This window comes from Sciurus carolinensis, chromosome 6 (assembly GCF_902686445.1).
Source record: "Sciurus carolinensis chromosome 6, mSciCar1.2, whole genome shotgun sequence".
Taxonomy (NCBI): Eukaryota; Metazoa; Chordata; class Mammalia; order Rodentia; family Sciuridae; genus Sciurus; species Sciurus carolinensis.
In genome coordinates this window covers 128,780,720-128,801,022 of record NC_062218.1, presented here as the reverse complement: position 1 = coordinate 128,801,022, position 20,303 = coordinate 128,780,720, and the positions used below count along the sequence as shown (strand labels likewise).

The following is a 20,303-nucleotide window of genomic DNA, read 5'->3' as shown; positions in this document are numbered from 1 at the left end:
GCAGGGTTACATTCTGGCCTCCGAGGGCCCCCCAGGAATCTCTTTAACAGTTCTGGTGTGTGCAGATGGAATGAGGGTACCGCAGAGCTGTGTTGCTGGTGTGTTCTTGGGGAAGTGGGTCTGCATGGGCTGGCCCCTACTCCACAAGGGTCAGGGAGAGGGCTCAGAGCAGATCCTATGGACACTTGGTAGGCAACAGGCTGGACTCAATCCAGTCAGCCCTGTTCCTGACTGCTGCTGCTCAGGGCCCCTCCCAGAGTCTCCTGGGGCTGCCTGTCCTTTATGTGCCTCTGTTGGGGACTGGCAGTACTGGCTGAGAGCCGACTCTCTCTTTCCGTGACATGGCACCCTGTCAAATTCATCAACTTTCCTCTGCAGTCAGCACACAGAACCCCCAAACCTCAGGTTCCTCTTGAGTTGTGGCAACAGATGCTCAGGAATGAGAAGGAAGCCCCTCCTTGTTCTGCCCCAGTCAGAGGCCCTGGGCTGCCCCACTGAGGCCCAGAGGAGGCAGAGAGCCACCTCTACTGTCAGCCCAGGCTTCACACCTTCTCGCCCATGCTGGATGACTGTTTTCTCTCCACTGTGGGCCTCAGACTGTCAGCACCTGGTCTATGAAACCAGGCTCAGGCCTTGGCACCCAGGGAACAGCTGCCTTGACCACCAATGCCCCATCTGTCTGTCCATCTGCCATTTATCCAGCTCCAACAACCTGTGGCCTTTGTCTGCATGGAGCTTGAGGTCTTACTAGAGAAACACGTGTGGAATATATGGTCCTCAAGTGCTGATGCCCCAGGGACAGCCCTGGTCAGTCACAGGCTTCCTTCTTCTAGGCTGTGGCAAAACTGAATCATCAGATGTGCCTGCCATTGCTCCCTCATGGTGCTGCCTTGGGCTTCAGGGCCATGTTCTGTGGCTGGGGACTGGGGAGAGGGTAGCACCTATGTTTCCATTGACATGTTGGCCTGCGTGGATGCTGCAAGCCCACAGATGGATTGGGAAAATTCACATTCTTGGAAAGCAGAGGAGTGTGAGGGTTAAGGTGCCTTAAGGGACCACATGGAGGATGACTTCTAAATTTCCCAACATCGTCTATCTGACTGTAATCGATGTAGCTCCTTTTAGCAGATGTGTGCTTGAGTGTGTGTGCCTGTGAACTAGTCCCTGTGTCTACTTGCACTCAATTTGTTCCACTGAACTGACCAATGATAGCTGACCCTCTTGAGCACCTACTGTGTGCCACAGACTGCACTAGATGTTTTACATGTGGAAACTCATTTGACCTTGGTGATGACGCTAAGAAGGGAAGTGCTGATATTGTCCTCATTTTCTAGAATAAACTCCAACACAGGGAGATTCAGTCACTTGTCACAGATCTAGTGAGTTGGCAGCATGAATTCTAACCCAGGAGCAGTCTGACCACAGACCTCTAGCTCAGAACCACCACGGTGTTCACCTGAGTGTGTGTGTCCCCGAGTCTGTGGGCTGAGGGTCGAATGCTCCTAGGCTACTGAGTCACTGTGTATGTGGGAGTTGAGAGAACACAGAAGAGATGGTTGGGAGGGACGCACCCCCTGCTCAGGCTGTCCATGCACCAAGGGAAATAGTGTCAAGTGAGTAACCCAGGGCCCTGAAGCCAACCTGGACATTCTAGCTGCTAGGAGAGTCTGGTGAGTGCCATGGATCTACTCAAAAAAAAGTGGAGCCTAGGATGGGCAGAGTTTTGCTGTCCTGAAAACTTAGTAAAAAGCAAAGTCTGAGTTTCCTGGGGAGATTTCATGAGTTGGTAGAGTCTGAAACACCAAACCAGATGTTTCCTAGCATCCTGTGTTTGGCCTGTGATTCTTCAGCCTGCTGTTCAGTGCATCCTGGGTCCCCAAGGGCCTCATAGACTCTTCACCCCAAAAATCCAAGTCTGCCATGGAGGAAGTGGGCTGCTCTCTCTTGGAGAACCTCAGCAGGGTGGGTTTGCTCTTTTCTGGGGAGAAAACCCTCACTGAGGCCCTGGAGAGGGGCTCTTGGTTGGCAGCAACTGATCTCAAAGGTTCTCCAAGGCGTCAGGGAGCTGTGCTTGGGGACCCACAGTGCTCCCAGCAGCTTGCTTTCTTCACTCTTTGATGCTCAGGTGTAATCTCAGTCATGGCCTCTCAGTTTCCCTGGGGGGAGGCTCTCTGTAATGCAGAGTTTGGGCAGCATTTCAGTCAGTGAGGGAGCGTCGCCGCCTTTAGAATCAGCAGTTCCAGACAATGGACGTCATCAGATCAAACTACACACGGCCACTTCTTGCCAGCCCCAGCAGGGTGTCTCTGGTATTGCAAACCCTGACTATTGGGTCTTTTGGTGCAAGAACAGGTCAAAATGTTCTCCTGACTGGTCACGGATCCAGGGCTAAAACTAAACCCTCTGTCAGGGAATCACAGAAGGTGATAAGCCCTTGGGTTCTGGAGCCAGTCTGCCAGTGTTCAAATCTTCCCAAGCTCCAGGTTTGCAGTGAGCTCTCTACTCTATATTTATTGGGTTCCTTCTCTCAGGTCCCATGATAGTAGCTGACTGTTATGAATGCCTACTGCATGCCAGGCATGGCATTGAGCGCTGGGTATGTTATTATCAAGAGGGAAAAATACAGGTAAAATCAGTCTAAGTCACTTTCCCAAGATCATGCAGCTCATGAATGGTGTAGCTTTGGGTGAAATAATTAACCTTTCTGAGCCCCAGTTTTCTCACCTATAAAATATGGTTAATATGATTTGTCATATATCTGGAATGCTGTGAGGTTGGATAAAGCAATATACATAGCATCCAGTGGAGTGCTGAGTACATAATAGATGAGGCCACTTAATAATACGCCCAGCTGGAGGAGAGAGAAAATACAGTGACTAGAGCGCCAATCGCAGTGGTGATCAAATATTGAAGTCACTAGCTCTTGGACCTATGTAAGTAACAAATAGTCTGCCTGAGCCTATGGAAGCAGACTTTGTTAGCCTGGTTCACTGCTGGTTCTTGGGGCTTTGTACACATCTGGAACAAAGGGAGTGCTTGATGAAAGTTTGTTGAATGAATGAGGGAAGGACTGCTTTGGGAGTCCCGAGGGTCTGTTCATGGCATTGAGTAGTTCCCTCCCTGTAGGCGGTGCTCTCCTCTGCCTTGTGGCTCCCATCTAAGTATACTTGACTCTAATTTCCAACTTTAGGGGAATCAAAGGCATGGCTGGGTCTTGTCCAGTGCTAAGTTCTCCAAGGGGAAGAGGTTAAGGGCCTGGGAGAAGAGTTGAACCTCCTGTAGCCTGCCATGCATGCCAAAGTGTCTTTCTTTGGTGGGAAATGGCCAAAGTCAGAGGTGGTTTCAGACTCCAGGGACCACATGTCAGCCAGTGGGTGCAACGTCTTGGATACCCTGGACCATGGTGACCATCTGAGTTTGTAGGTCCCACCATCTATTACGTGGCTAGACACCAATTCTATTTCACACTCTCCCCTCCTAGGACAGCATGGCAAGTGGCTGCCACCAAGATGCACCCCAAGTTCATGGAGGCATTTTCCCACCATTGGCCTTCCCAGGGCCTTACTAATCCCTTTTTTGGAAAGACCACCTCCCCCTATTGATATATGCACACCCTGAGTGAAATAACTCCTCAAGTAAATTCTGCCACAACCTCCTGACAGAGCCCATTTTTTCTTTTTTCTGAAGAACTTTGCTCTGGTTTGACCAAGGTTTCGATCCAGAATAGGAGAGAACGGTGGAGTGTAAGGAAGACCATGGTGACAATGGTGGCAATGGATTTCCAGACAAGCCCAGCTCCTGCCTCCCATCCTGGAATTGCTGAGCTCTGCCTGCATCCTTTCCAGAAATGTGAGCCTCCACCTTTCCAATTTCCTCTTACACCTCTTCTAGGTTTCCCACCCCCACTTCTGCATGACAACATGGCGTTCACCTGGCCCATATGGGGATCAGGGAATCCTATTGGGTATGCCAGCTTAATGAAATACTTGCAGTTTATTAAACACAGGCTTCCCTAAGCCCTGAGTGCCTGTGGGTATTTAAAAGCTGAAGGTAACCCCAAGCTACCACAAACGTAATTGCTACATGTGTCCATGCATTCTTGCTGCAACCTCAAACTCCTCCTCTTATGCTGTGTGTGAAATGAGCAACATAAAGTAACTCCTAGTCAGACAAGGGGGAAAATGGTGGGTGGGGGGATGCTGAGAGAGTCTCCCCAGAACCCCTCAGGGCCTCTAAAAGTATATGAAGTTCCCATTACCTCTAGCCATGGAGGGTGCTTCTCCACCCCCTGGCTGCTCAGCGTTTGCAGAATTGGTTCATTATAAGTGAGACAGCCAGCATGCCTCAAATGTCAACCTTCCATGTCAACTTTTCATGATGTAGCTCAAATATTTCAAGGTTTGTTTCAGCAAGGCTTGCTTTCAGAGGCAGGGCTAGCAGAGAGCAGTGTCTGGCAGCTCCCTCTAGAGCTATATTTCTGTTCCTCCTCCAGGGCTTGACTGGAGAGTGCTGTTCCAAGTCTGGGAGGGGCTGTGGGGAACCCCAGGTTAACTGGAGTTCGCTGTCCTGAACCCAGGAGGGGCTGCCCATGGGGGTTGCTTTCCCATTCGTCTGTCTCCTCGGCCTTGGGTCTGTAAATCAAGGGTGAGGGACTCAGATGGAAGCAGCAGACAAAAGCCTCAAGGGAGGTGCCTCCCTCTATGTGGATAGTCATCTGGATGTTGGAGAAGGAGACCCTGTTGATGATGTTCAGGGGGACCTGCTCCAGGAACCTCAGCAGCAATCCGTTGACCCACACACAGCTCTTGCGACTCAGGTTCTTGAGGCAGAAGGTCAGCAGAGTGCTGCCCTTCTCCAGGTAGGGCTCCAGGGACAGGTGTCGGCGGGAAAGGTGGGGCAACTGCAGCTGGAGGTGGGTGTCACGCCCCCGCCCAATGAGCAATGTGCTAGTGTCATGCTGCAACTCCAGAGGGACATTGATGAAGGCAGCAGTGCCCAGTGTGGGGTGGTACAGGCTTACCCGCAGGACTGTGAGAGACCTTTCCATGGATGAGAGCCTGGGAGGATGGAAAACAGACACATCTCAGTGCCACTTAGTCTGTTCACCTCAGGGACCCCCACCACAGTCACCTTTAGCTAATCAGAACCAGGTGTCCATGGATACTGTCATTCTGCCACCAGGATGGAGTCAAGGGTGGAGTTGCTGTGGAACTGAGTCTAGCACTAGCTTCATCTCTCCTGTGTTTAAAGAGTAGGACATGCTGCCCATTCTCTCTGAGTTTTAGTTTTCTGTATTTTAAGGATGTTCATCTTTCCATTCAGGGGATGAGCATACCATCTTGCAGGGTGGGATTTTGATAGACTAGCATTTGGAAATAACTTGGTCCCACTTCATGGGAAGGGGAGGGTAGACAGACAATCTACACCATCTTTCTATCCGACAGTCACACAACGAACCCTCCCTGAGCCCTCCTTTAAGCCTGACACAGAACCAGTTGTTGCAGAGAAGCAGATGCAATCAATCCTTTACCCTCAGGAGCACCCAACTGGAGGAGGAGATAGTGCTCCTAGCTCTAGAGATGTGTCAGGACACAGGAAAGGGAAGCCTACTGGTCCTGGGCATCAGAAAGGAAGAATAAGAATAGCAAGCCCCTTCCAAGTGCTTCCTGTCGACTAGGCAATGTGTTCAGCACTTTTCCCTAGTGAAGTGAGTGAGCATCTCACCTCTGAGCAGAAAGCAGATGCTGACACAGAAGATGGAGAGTGCTAAGAGACCACTCACTAAATAACCCACAGGGATGAGGGGAGCAACCGCAATGTCTACTACAGCGAGAAATGCACACATTGTTTGTCCTACACTCCATCTCCAGGAATTTTTCCTCTAGAATGTCATTGGCTCATACCATAGGGCCACTTCCAATGTTTGCTCCTGCATGGATTTGAGGAACACACACTTTCTGCCACATTCACATATCCATATCCCATCCCAAATGCTCTTCATTGTTCAAGGCCAGGTTCAAAAGATATTATCTCTTCTATGAGTTGTTTTTTTTTTTTTTTTTTTTTTTTTTTTTTTTTTTTTTGGCTGAGGAAGGTGATCCCTCTGTGTCATCTGGCAACCACAGCAGGGAGAATCTTTTTTGGGGCACTGAGCCAATCACCCCCACCCCAGCCAAGTTGTTTTGCATTTCATGTCTGAGTTCTGTGAGCCCTTGTCCTGTCTTCCTTGAACTCCTCTCCTATCTCCCTGAGGTCTCCTAAGTGCAGGCAGAGTGTGTCTCATTGCCCAGTACAGATAGCACCTGGCCACAGCAAGTGTCTAAAGCACATCTGGGCTAGATAAGAAGCTCATGCATAGTGAAAACAGGTCCCAAGAAACCACAAATAGTAGCCTAGTCCTTAAGGTTTGTAGGACAAGGAGCCTGTGCCAGTGGTACAGAATCCTGTTCTCTCTGTGTGCCCAACTCTCTGCACCTCCTGCCTTTTGGATGTAATAGGTTCATGTTGACCTTCCAGTCGGACAGCAAGGCCTGGACCTCTTGGGACACTCTTTTTCCCTAGTGCACTAGTTAGTACCTCTGCCCACACTTCTCCAAGACAGCTGGGATGAGCATCCATGCCCTCAGATTTGAACTGAAATATACTTCACTTCTAGAAACCAATCCCAAGATGTGGAGACCCCAAAAGAATCTTTCAGAAGGGATTCACTGCCACTCTGTGTGACCTTATTCTGCTTTTTTAAGTGATCCAAAGCTGACAGAAATCACCCACTAGAGTGGAGCCCTAAAGAGGCAGTATCATGTCTTCTGGATCCAAACTGGTCTGTGGAAGCAGAAATCCAATCCTTCTGTCTGGGAAGACACTTTGGGGTGTGTATCTGGTGAGGATCCCTCCTCCCAGCCTCCCTGAGGGTTCCAGTCCCTCCGACCTCCACTTACCTTATGGCCAGGGGCTCATATGCATTAGCCCTGCGTCTCTGACTCTCTTCAGGGAATGGGTCTGGGGTGGGGTAAGGACAGGGAGGCTTCTTATGGCTGCGGTTCAGTAACATGATGTGTCAGCACATGCTTCGCTTTTGTTGTTTTCTTCCTTTTTCTCCTTAGGAAAGAAAATGAAAGTGTAATTTTCCATTAAAGAAGTGCAACCCACTACTTAGAGTTGGAAAACCCAGACTGGGACCCCTGTGGCTGCAGGTTTCCTTCCCCACCAGTTGTTGAATAGGGTGAAAGCAGCCCAGTGTGTTGGAAAGGAGACCTTAGTGGGTGGACAGTGGGGCAACTGGCAGGGAGCTCCCACATCTTGAGGAGCTCATTCTTGCTGGACAGAGTTGACCAAGGAAGCTGTGGGCAATGTGGCAGTCCCCAGAGGTACTCAGTAAAAGGTTAGGTGCAGTGGAAGAGAGAGAAAGGCCACTTATAGGAGGTGACCTCTCCTGCAGAGCATCAAGAAAGAAGTCTCTTATGCCCACTCCTTCTGTCTCTGTTGATCAGCAAGCAGTCTAGAAGAGGTCAAGATGGCTGCTCACCCAGAACTGTGGGCTCTGAATGAATGTCATGGTAGTACTGACTCCTCATGTGGCATGGCTCTTCACAGCCCACCAGTGTGTTCATGTTGCCCTCCTTACCCACCACCCTGCCAAGATTACCAAAGATATGTGCCCATCTGATGCAGGGGGATATCAAGACCCCAGTTAGGTTAGTGCCAAGCAAAGACCCAACACAATCCTTTCTTTCTCCCATCAGACCCTGGGTATCTTGGGACTTCTCAGAGGGTTTATAACAGAAGAGTGGAAGGCATACCACCTGAATCAGCAAGTGGGTGCCTGGTCCACGTTGCTACCCCAGGTCACTGCTTACTCACTCCTCATGAGTGATCCTTGTGGCCTCTGACAGACCCCTCTGCCTGCTTCCTCTATTCTAAGCACTTAGGTCCTCCCTTCACTCTGGTTTGTTGCTTAGTAACTAACATGGGAAAACAGAGAACTCTAACCACAATCACCCATCCTTACCAGCCTCAGCTAATGTGATACCACTACTCAGGCTTCCTAGGCAAGCAGCTCCCCGAGAGATGGGAACTGTATCTGCATTTGGAGTGCCCAAAGCATTAAGTACAGGCTCCTGCCCAGCATCTCCCTGCATTCCAGCAAGCCCAGGGCTGTGCCAGGTGTGCCAGGGAGACTTTCCCAGTTAGGCTCATGCTTGGGACATCAGCACCACCACTGGGGGCTCAGGGAGACTTGGGTAAAAACAGTTGTTGCTACAGAAGGATGGTGATGGGAGGGCTTTCTGGAAGAGGGAGACCCTGGAGCCAAGTCCTGACCTCAAGGCCAGACTCAAGAGGCTGAGTGCTTAGCAGTTAAGGGCCTATTTCAGAGGATTGTTGTGAGTATTCAGAAAAGAAAAGAGAAAAATACTAAAGTGCTTAGATATGGTGCCTGGCACAGAGCAGACTCAATGAATTGGAGCCAATTTTAATGATGCAGCTCCTTCCAGAAGAGTTGGTTATAGACACCTTCCCACCAAGAACAACTATAAATGCTGGGTTATTACAAATCTGAAGGCCTTGGAGAGCAACAGGCAGCTAGAACTCAGGAGAGGGGAAACCTGTTCATTTAAGCCTCACGTATTAGCCCTCATTTCTATGAGGCATTTGCCAGTTTAAAAGCTATGTGGATCTAGAAACTGAACAGAAAGTGGCATTTGAGAACTCTCGTCTCACAGGACAGAGGAGACACACACTGGAGCTCAGGACTCAAAAGGTCAAGGCCCAGGTAATAAGAGAACCACATAGAAGGGAGCTCTTCTCTACCTTCAAGTCATCTGCTGATTTCAAAGTGGTTGGGATGAGAAGCTGAGACTCCAAGTAAAAGCAAGTGCTAAAAGACTGAGAATCCAAGCAAAGGCTTAGGAAGTTTCATGGTACTGAGTGGACCAAAATTGGAGTTCGGGGCCAACCAAGAAAGAAGGGCCCTGTTAAACACTCAGTCTTTCAATTGAGACCCATAGGATTCACCTAGAACTAAGGGAAAGCCAAAGAAGACCCTACCTAAAGAAGACTGAGTCCTAACCCCAAATGATCTCCTTCTCTCTCCTCTAACTGCCTTTCCAAAGGAAATTAAAATCTCATTAGATAAAGTTAATATCACACAGGGATGCCACGATTTTTCATTAATGATGTTGCATGATTAATAAAAAATTACCAGGCATTCTGAGATACAAAAGAGAAAAAAAAAAAAAAAACACATATGAGAAAAAACAGACAACAGAAATAGCCTCAGTAACATGTTCACAAAATGATCTGAATAAGTGGTCATAAAATTTTTGTTTCCTTAATGAAAAACTAGCAACAACTCAAATGTCCATGAATAGAAAAACTGGCAAACAGATTGTATGAAATGCACAAAATAAAGACTTATACAGAAGGGGACTTGCTAGAGATACAACAAAAATAATCTTAAAACACATGGAACAAAAGAAACAGGAATAAAAGACATATATGAATCTATAAATATAAAGTATAAAAACAGGCAAAACTAGCCCATAGGTGACAGAAATCAGAGAATTATATTATCTCTGAAAGAGGTATCAACTGGTCTATCAGTTATCTAGGGCTGCCCTAACAAAGCACCATACACTGGGTGACTTAAACAACGAAAACACCTCACTAGAAATCCAAGACCAAGGTTTTGACAGAGCTGGTTCCTCCAGCAGGCTGTATGGAAGAGAATCTGTTTCATATCTCTCACCTAGCTTCTAGTGGTTTGCTGGCTGTCTTTGGCATTCCATGGCTTGTAGGTGCTTGATCTTGACATTTGCCTTCATACTCATATCATACTCTCTTAGCATGCAGGTTGATTTGGATTAGGGCCCACCTTAATGACCTTGTTGTAATTTGACTACCTCTGTAAAGACACCATCTCCAAATAAGGTCACATGCTGAGAACTGAGGTATCCTCAGTAAATGAATTTGAGATGGATTCAATTCAACCATAACTAGAAAGTAGCATGAGAGAATTTTCAGAAATGTTCAAAGTGCAGTGGTGACAGTGTGTACAGATAGACAAAAACTTAAGTCCAGAGCTTGTGGTTTTTACAGTCTGCTCTGTGGAAAGTATACAGGATAGTTTCACTGCTCTAAAAATTTTCTGTGTTCCACCTATTCATCCTTACTTTCTTCCAAGCCCTGGCAACCACTGATCTTTTTACTATCTTCATGGTTTTATCTTTTTCCAGAATATCATACAGTTGAGATCAGACAATATGCAACCTTTCCAGAGTGGCTTCTTTTACTTAGTAATATTCATTTAAAGTTCCTCCATGGGACTGTATAGAGGGAAAAGAGGGGTGGGAGTGGTGGGGGGGAAGGAAAAATAACAGAATGAATCAAACACCATTACCCTATGTAAATGTATGATTACACAAATGGCATGCCTCTACTTCATGTACAGAGAAACAAGATGTATCCCATTTGTTTACAATAAAATAAATTAAAAAAAATAAAGTTCCTCCATGTCTCTTATGATTTGATAACTTATTTATTTTTAATACTGTATAATATACCACTGTCTGTATGTACCATAGTACATTTATTCATTCATCCACCTATTGAAGGTACGAATAAAGTCGCTTTATACATCTCTGTGCAAGTATTTAAACATACGTTTTCATATCTTTTAGGTACAGATCAAAGAGCAGGATTGTGGGATGTTTACAATAAAAAAAAAGAGTATGCTGAGTTTTATAAGAAACTGCCAACCTGTCTTACAAAGCGTTTGTACCATTTTGCATTCCCACCAGCAGTGAATGAGAGTACCTGGTGCTCTGTATTCTTGACAGCATTTGGCATTATCCCTGTTTGGGTTTTCATCATGTCAATAGGTGTGTAGTGGTATCTCATTGTTGTTGTAAATGAAAGTTTCCTAATGACATAAGATTTTGAGCATCATTTAATATACTTATTATTTGCCATTTCTATATTCTTTGGTGAAGTGTTCAGATCTTTTGTCCATTTTAAATCCAGTTGTTTTTTTTCTTATAGTTCAGTTTTAAGAGTTCTTTCTTTTTCTTTTCTTTTCTTTTTTTGGATAACAGTCCTTTATCAACTTTTTTTTTTTTGGCATTTTTTTTCTCCCAGTCTGTGACTTGTTTTCTTGTTCTAGTGGCAGTGTCTTTTTTTGCAGAGCCAAAGTTTTAAACTTTACTGAAGTCCAGCTTATTGACTGTTTCTTTTATGGGCTATACCTTTGGTGTGACATCTAAAAATCATTAGTAAACCCAAGGTCATCTAGATTTTCTTCAATATTATCTTCTAGAAGTTTTACAGTTTTATATTTACATTTAGATGTATGATCAATTTTGAATTACTATTTATAAAGAGTGTAAGTGTTGTGTCTTATGTTCATTTTTTTTTTTTTTGGCATATAGATGTTTAGTTGCCTCAGCACCTTTTGTTTAAAAGACAACTTTTTCTCCATTGTATTTCCATCACTCCTGTGTCAAAAATCATTGACTGTACTTCTGTAGTCTATTTCTGACCTTTCAATTTTGTACCATTGATCTATTTGTCCATTCTTTCACCAATACTGCACTGTCTTGACTATTGTAACTTTTTAGTAAATCTTGAAGTTGGGTGGTGCCAGTCCTTCAACTTTGTTTTTCCTCCTTCAATAATATGTTGGCTATTTGGGATCTTTTGTCTCTCTGTTTTGATTCAGTTGGTTAATAGCCACAAAATAACTTGGTTGAGTTTATATTTGGACATTGAATCTATAGCTAAAGGTAGAAAGAACTGACATGGTGATATTATGGAATAAACATGAGATATTTCTTCTTTTATTTATTTTATCATAGTTTTATAGTTTTCCTTATATATCTGTTACATGTTTTGTTAGATTTATGCCCAAATATTTCCTTTACACAGATGCTGATAGAAATGACATTGTACATTTTATCTCAGATTCCACTAGTTAATTGCTTATATGTACAGGAAAGCAACAGGTTTCTTTTTATCAATCTTGTGTCCTGCAATTTTTCTATAACCATTAGTTCCACCAGTTGGATTTTATACATAGGTATTTGTCATCTGTAAATAAAGATAGTTTTATTCTTCCTTTCCAATACATATATCTTTCATTTATTTTTCTTATTTCTTGAGCTAGTACTTTCAGTATGATGTTGAAAAGGAATTGTGAGAGGGGACATCTTTGTCTTATTCTTGAACTTGGTGTCAAAATTTATTTCTCATCATTTAGTATTATATCAGTTGAAGGTTTTTTGCAATGTTCTTTTTCAAATTTTCTTATGTTCCTAGTTTGCTGGAGACATTTTGTTTTATGGAAGTCATAAGTCAACTTTCAAAAAAATCCAAGAGAAATCCAGATATTGAAATTATCAGACACTTTTAAAAATAACTTTATTATTACATTCAAGGAAATAAATGCAAGATGGCTAATTTTATCACAGAATGGGAATTTATTTTTAAAAAGGAATCAGATTTAAGTTTAGAACTAGAGATATAATAACTGAAATGAAGGATTCAGTAGATGGGTTAATAAACAATTTGTTAATAGCTTAGCAGAAGAAAAGACCAATAGATTGGATGATAAGTCAGTTGAATGTATATAGATTGAATCATGGGAAGAAAAGAAGATGGAAAATTTAGGGAAATATGTAAGACAAATATAGGACACTGAGGGAAAAAAATCAATGTACGTGTAACTGTGATCTCAGAAATGAGTAAGACAATGGAGCAGAAGAAATATTTGAAGAGAATTAGTCTGAGAATTTTCTTAAACTGATCAAAGACAACAAGCTACAGATTCCAGGACAAACTCCAGGAAGGGTAAATACAAAGAAAATCATGGTTAAGCTCATCAAGATAAAACTACTAAAACCAGAGTCAAGGAGGAATTCTTTAAAGCAGTCTGAAAAGGGGCATGAAAGCTTCAAACCAGCAGTATTAAATGTTATGTTTGGCTTTTCAATGAAATTATGAAATTTCAGACAATGGCATCTATTAAAGTTCTAAAAGAAAATAACTGCTAACCTAGAATTCTATACCCAGATATTCTTAAAAAATAAGGACAACAAAAACAGAATCTTTCACTAGTACACCTACACTAAAATAAATCACAGTACTCTTCAGGCAGAGGGAAAATGACTCCAAATAGAAGCATAGACATTCAGAAAGAAATGAAGAGCTATTGAAAGGGGTATTAACCAAAGTTAATATTTACTACATGAAATGATGATGATGATGACATTTTAAAATGTGTTTAAAATATGCATATAATTAAAGTCTATGACAACAGTGGCATTGAAGGTGGGAGGGTTAATTGTAATTATGTGTTCCAAGATTCTTGAATTGTTCAGGATGCAATAAAACTACTAATTTTAGGTAGACACTAATAAGTCAAGTATGCAAGGGATAATCTCTCATAAAATAAATAAAAGAGTAATAATGTCTTAGTGACAACCTAACAGAGGGAAATGGAACAATAAATTAACAGTTATGATGAAGGCTGTGGAGGTTTGGAAAGGTCAGCAGCGTAGAAAGGACTCCCCAAGGAGGGAAAATGAGGATAGTCCCAGACCAGGATTGTAGCTGAGTTGGTAGAAGTGAAGAGCGGAGGAGAAGGGTGCGTGCTGGCTCTCCCTGAGCAGACTCTGACTCATTCCAGGAGCTCTCCTCCCACCTTCTTGCTGGTGGATGCACCTGGGATCCTTTAGTGCAGTGGCTTTTAAAGCTGTGTTTCCTCTAAAAGTTCCTGGGTCTTCTCCTCCCCTAGGCTGCTGTTCTGGGATTCAACATGGCTACTCCATGGTCTTTTCTGCACACCCTAAGAGTCTGAGGGCCAGGTGCTCAAACAACTGACCCAGAAGTTCAGAGAGGGGAAGTTATCTGATAATGTTGCATAGTAAATGTGCAACATAGTTGCAGATAGACTGATTCCCGAGCCTCCAGGCCCTGCCATGGTCCAGACTGCTTCTGAAAACTGGACCACAAACTTGCTCTGGGGCCTTACTTTGAGGCCAGTGTTACGGGTCTGAAGACAAGTGTAGCTCCTGCTCTCTCAGCAGTGAGTCAAGCAGGAAAGGTGGGATTAGGGGTGGGGTGGTGAAGAGGAGCTGGGCTGCTCCCCAGAATCACTGGATGGTTGGTAGTGGGACCGGTGTCTAGAACTTACTGAAGTTCCCCACCATGGTCTTTGCATCTCCGGCAGCGTTTTCTGCATCCTCAGCCCATTTCTGATACCCTGGGTCCTCCTTGTATTGAGGAAAGAGGAGTAAGGTCACTGAGAAAATCTTCTCCTGATAGTTTTTGGGAACTTGTCTCTTTCCCAGGAAACCTAAGGAGGACTGTAGTAACCTAAAGGAGTGGTTCTAATACCAGTATTCCAGGCATACTGATTGCCTGGTGAAGAAGCCATATGCAGGCTGGCAGCTAGACCCAGCCCCAGGCCTCTTGCAAGCACTGTCCCCTCACTTAGTGCAGAAGACTGCACCTCCTTAATTGATGTATGACAACTGGAACCCCGAATAGCCATTCTGAGGTGCCTCAAGGGCTGCACACGCACATGGGGCTGAGCCTGCGGAGGCAATCTTAGCTGGCTATGTTTCAGAGCCTGTCCACAATGGGTCTTCCAAAGACCACCTGGCCCACTGAGTGTCCCTAAACCAGAGATGGCCTCCTCCTCAGTTCTCCATATACACTGGTCTTCTATTCTGGACAAGACCTCAGGGGTACTCAGTTATTCCTGCCCATCATCAGAGTTGAACAGTGGGCAGAAGATTGGCAGGGGGCGCTGCCACCCCTAGTTGTGCAAACTTGGACAAGTCCTACCTCCTCTCTAAGTCTTAGTTTTCCTCCATTGGGGATGGGATCACCCCCCCAACACACACACACACACACACACACACACACACACTGCCCTCTATTGCAGCCTGACCTCAGTGAAGGGAGGGTTATGTCTACTCCCCCAGCTCTGGGGTGAGCATGTGTGGGCAGAGGAGATGCATTTATGGTCCCTGTGTCCTCAATAACTTGAGTCAGAGCATTTCCCAACAAGAAAGAGAACTGAAATAACCAGAAAATTCATCTGGCAAGAGGAAGTCCTACCCAGGCTCTCTCTTCTGGAAGTTGGGAGGAACTCCCCTGGCTCATGGGGAAGTGGCATGCAGAACCAATGCTGGTTGCCTGCTCGCCACCTGCAGATGTGTGCTGCGAGGGAGCAGTGGGAGAGCTGGGAGGGGTGGAGGCACAGTCTTCCTCGCCCTGCTGGTGCAGGCTTCGCTCTGCTTGGCCCCTTGGCTACAACAGCCTCTGTCTGGCTGTCAGGCATCTGGTGTTGGGACTCCTGCATCAGTGAGTAAATGTCCCCCATCATGGGTTTCTTGGAGAACTCAGGGATGGAACAACATCCTCCCAGACATTGCCCTGGAACTTCCACCCCTAGAGCTTTCTACAATGCTAGGGTCAGGCACACTCAGGTCTAATGCTTGCTCCTTCATGTGAGAGCTGTGTGACCTCAAGCAAGTTAGGCAGCTTCTCTTACCCTTGGTTTTTGTTTGTTTTGTTTTGGTACTGGGGATTGAACCCAGGGGTCTTAACCACTGAGCCACATCCCCAGCTATTTTATTTTATTTTATTTTATTTTAATAATTTTATTCTACAGAGTCTTGTTGAGTTGCTTAGGGCCTCACTAAGTTTTTGAGCTTTCTTTGAACTCCTGATCCTCCTGCCTCAGCCTGCAAGTCGCTGGGATTACAGGTGTGCACAACCACACCTGCTGATCCTTAGTTTTATGCTAGTAAAATGAGGTTAATTTTCTGCTGTTGTGAGGGTTAAACAAGATGTGTGAAAAGTGCCCTGCTTGCTGGGAGAACTGATAAATGAGAACTGCTCTTAGTAGAACCTTGGACTCTGGAGTGAAGATGCACCCAGGGAGAGGGGCTGTCGGAAAAGAATAATGCAGCAACCCACACAAACCCTAAATTCTCAGAAGGCCTGGTTTTTGCTTAAGCATAATTTTGGAGCTGAATCTCTAATGTGCACGAGTTTCATAAAATTCCATTTTGAATTATAATGAAGTAAAAGAGGTGCTTTAGGAAGCCCCCAGTTTCTTCTGAGACATGTGCCCCTGTCATTGGAGAAGGCTACCCACCTTACAGTCAAGGGAGCTGAGACCAGAGCAGTCAGTTGATTTGCTCAAGGTCATAGACTTGGAAGGCGTCAGAACAGGATCTGAACCTAGTTGGTGGGACTTCTGGGACTAACCGAAAGTGTTATGCCTCACAGGTGGTGGTCTCTGGAGCCTGGCTTCCTGGACTTCTCTAAATGTGTGCTCTAACTGACTGGTCAGCAGTGATGCTCAGCTGAGAGTGAACCTGCTTTTTCCAGCTGGGCCAAGCCAACCTGGCTCCCTCCCCTGTGTCCTGATGGCCTGTGGCCACCAGGTGGCAGTACCCCTAAACCCCACTCTTCAAGACAGAAGCAGGAGGAGAGTTTGAAAGCTTGGGCACCACTTGCCCTGGGGAGGTGAGGGTGAGGTGGGAGTGTCCTTGCTTCCCTTACTCAAATGCACTGAAATAGCCCAAGACCAATCCACAGCAAACTCGTCCCAACTCAGTGAGCACAGAGGTAAGGCAGAAGCCAGAGCATTGAGACTGTGTGTGATTATGGGCACAGGTGTGGGATGGGTAGGCTCAGAAATGTTAAGTAATCTGCCTGAGGACACAGATTTCTTGCCAGCAGAGTGAGATGAGGAGCCAGATCTGCTCCATTATCTGTGAAATGGAGTAAGATGATCTCCCCAGTGGGAGGGGCCCCAGGGAGGAAATGCACCCAAGACTTGGCCCAGGTTGGCCTTGTGCACAGGGAGTACTAAGCTTGCCATGGAGCTGTGACCTCTGTTCCTGTGACCCCCTGGACAGTATGCTTCCTGCCACCACCAACCTTCAGGGAAGGAGGAGAGCACTTGTAGCTCAAGGAGACTGTGGACCTCAGGATGGGACTGACCACCAGGGAGGCCTCCTGGAGGAGGAGACATTGTGCCCACACCTGTGGGTGACTAGGAGTTGGGGCGCTGCTGGAGAGAGGCTGGGGCCCGGTGGAGAGAGGTGGGAGGTGTATGTCCTGCTTCTGGAAATGGCCCTGCCTCACCCTATTCTATGTCCTTGCCTAACAACCACAGTTATGATGATTTTGAATTATAATACAGCAATACAGTTGCCATTTAGTGACTCCTTACTAAATGCTATGTCCTGGCTAAGCCCATCTATGAATTGTCTTTGATCCTAACTACAACTGAGACAGGTTCTAGTAGTCATCTTATTTCATAATTGAGAAACTGAGGCCCAATTCAGTAAGTAGCATACTTAAGATCATTAAGTGGGGCTGGGGTTGTGGCTCAGTGGTAGAGTGCTTGCCTAGCATGCGTGAGGTACTGGGTTCAATTCTCAGCACCACATATGAGTAAGTTAATTAACCAAATAAAAGTCCATTGACAACTAAAACAGTATTTTTTAAAAAAGACCATTAAGTGGTGGAATGGTCCTTTAGGGGGCAAGTCTTTCCCCCATCCTCTTCTGATGACTGAGTTGGGCAGAGATCACTCAGGTTTGAGCAAACATCACAACCTCCTGGCCTGAGCTTTACTGGGAAGCAGATGGCTATCAGGGTAACCCTCATTGCCTCATCCTGATGCATTCCCTCCCAGAGCAGAGGTGGGACTGGCCAACAGGACTGCATGGCCTCCACATGCTGAGGAACCAGGGATAGTGATAGGAATCCTCAGGAGCTACTGCCATTCTGACCTGTGCTCTCTCCCCTGTTCCAGGGTTCCTGCTAAGCCCGATTTTATCCTTGTTCCAAATTCTTAATATATGTCAGTTTTACTTAATGCTAAATCCAATAATGTCTGGTGCCTGAACCAATGCCTGGGACAAGCCTGGAAAGAGATGCTTGGGAATCCCCACAGGGTGAAATTAGGTCACTCAGAGTTGGTACTCTTAGGCCTACAATTAGCTCACAAATTTGACCTCCTTTTATCCATGGTGCAAAAGAGTCATTTGTTTGGCTTCCTGGGAAGCAAGGGCTTGAGAAAGGAGAAGACAACCCAGTGCCCTGACTTACATACTATCTCTTTCACATTTATCCATACACCCAGACTGGCAAGGTGTCAGAGGGCACGAGGGAGCTTTCAGAGAGTGTCTTAGCTCACTTTCTGCTGCCATAATAGAAATTGCATACAGAATAATTTATAAGGAATGAAAATATATTTGGCCCATGGTTCTGGAGGCTTTGAAATCCAAAAACATGGTGCTGACATACATCAGGGCCTTTGTACTGCATCATCTCATGATGGAAAGTGGACAGGCAAGTGAGCATGCAAGATAGAGAAAGGATGGGGTCCAAACTTCATCCTTTTATCAGGGAACTACTCCTGAAATAACTAACCTGCTACCTTGATAACAGCATTAGTCCATCCATTTCTCACCTCTGAAAGGTCTCCCCTCTTAATACCTTCACAATGGCAATTGGATTTCAACACGGGTTTGGGGAAGGCCCGCTCTTGCTCTGCCACAGACATGATTTGTGGCAAGGGGTTTCACATTTCCAGGCCTTGGCTACCTCCGCCCTAGAATGGGGATAATCATGTCTCTCTGACCTTCCTTGTCCTATCACCAATATCTTTATTAAACACTTTGAGCGTGGCCTGCTTTCCCTTGTTCAAAAATATTAGCAAAGGGCTTCTGTTTTTTTCAGTCAAAAACGTGCATTGCAGAAACAGCACAGGTTTATTTAAATGATGCAGTTGCTCAGGAAAGATGGCCTCAAATGCGATGAAACACACATCAGACACGGGCTTTTTGTTTTTAATCAAGTGAGGTAAAAGTCTCGCATAAACATGTTTTACTAAAGTTTAGGAATAAAGAGTCTAAAATTAGCACGTCTTCAAAGGCAAATTTTTAATGTTCCATGAAAAAAAAAAAAAACTTTCTGGTAGGAATTTAGGTGGTTCCCAGTACCTACAAGTGTTCTGTGTGGATCTGATAGCAGAGGGAGAAAAATAAAAACACTGTCTCTCTGAATTGCTATCTTTTTGTTTTTAATTATGCTAAAATATCCATAACATAAAATTTACCATTTAACCATTGTGAAGCATACAGTTCAGGGGTATGGAGTATCTTTACATGGTTGTACAATCTCCAGAATTTTTTCCTACTTATTAAGCAAAACCTCCTCATTTCTTCCTCCTTCCAGTCTTTGGCAACTACCTTTGTGCTTTCTGTCTTTATGAACACAACTACTCTAGATACTTCAAAGAAGTGGAATCGTACAGTTTTTGCCTTTTATGATTGACTTATTTCACTTGGTATAGTGTCCTTAAGTTTTATCCATACTGTAGCCTGTGTCATAATTTTCTTTCTGAAAATATTCCATTATGCAGTTGTCACCTTTTATTTATCCACTCTTCTGCCAATGGACACTTGCGTTCTTCTGCCTTGCCTGTTATGGAACCATACTGCTAGGAATATGGAAGTATAAACATCTTTTTGAGTCCTTGTTTTCAATTCTTTTGGGCATACAACCAATAGAAGAATTTTTGGATCATAGGGTATTCCTATTTCTAATTTTTTGAGGAATTGCCATACTGTTTTCCACAGTGACTGTATATTTTCTCTACATTCTCAGCAATACTTGATGTTTTCTTTTCTGTTTTTTTTTTCTTTTTTTTTTTTTTTGTACCAGGGATTTAACCCAGAGGTGTTTAACCCCCAGCCCTTTTTTATATTTTATTTAGAGACAGGGTCTCGCTGAGTTGCTTAGGGCCTCACTAAGGCTGACTTTGAACTTGCAATTCTCCTGCCTCAGCCTCCTGAGCCACTGGAATTACAGGCGTGTGCCACCACATCCAGCTTGTTTTCTCTTTTTTAATAGTAGCTATGAGATGATATCTCTAGTGGTTTTGATTTGCATTTCTGAAATGACTAATGACGCTCAACATCTTTTCATAGACTTGCTGGACATTTGTATATCCTGTCTGGAGAAATCTCTATTCAAACCCTTTACCTATTTTTAATCAGATAATTTATTGAGTTGAAGGAGTTCTTTATATATATTTTGGACATTAACCCTTTATTAGATGTATGATTTGCAATTACTTTCTTATTCCATAGACGGCCTTTTCACTCTGTGATCAAGTCCTTTCATGCACAGTTTTAACTTTTGATGACTATTTTTGCTTTGGTTGTCTATGTTTTTGGTGTCATTTTTAGCCAAAAAATCATTACCTAAATTCA

General features: G+C 44.7%; 2 protein-coding genes across 2 annotated transcripts; both read right to left on the bottom strand.

Annotated features, from left to right (window-relative positions):
• Positions 1-1,567: 1,567 nt before the first annotated feature.
• On the bottom strand, positions 1,568-6,998 carry Tifab (TIFA inhibitor). Its single transcript, XM_047556063.1, has 2 exons — positions 6,939-6,998; positions 1,568-5,057 (listed from the first exon to the last, which is right to left on the bottom strand). The coding sequence occupies exon 2, from the start codon at positions 5,045-5,047 to the stop codon at positions 4,406-4,408; it is 642 nt and encodes a 213-aa protein (XP_047412019.1). The 5' UTR covers positions 5,048-5,057; positions 6,939-6,998; the 3' UTR covers positions 1,568-4,405.
• Dcanp1 (dendritic cell associated nuclear protein 1) lies at positions 1,579-3,402 on the bottom strand. The gene is given in 6 exon segments (XM_053743410.1): positions 1,579-1,688; positions 1,691-1,786; positions 1,789-1,846; positions 1,848-1,911; positions 1,913-2,120; positions 3,393-3,402. Coding segments are annotated over 6 exon segments (546 nt in total).
• Positions 6,999-20,303: the final 13,305 nt, after the last annotated feature.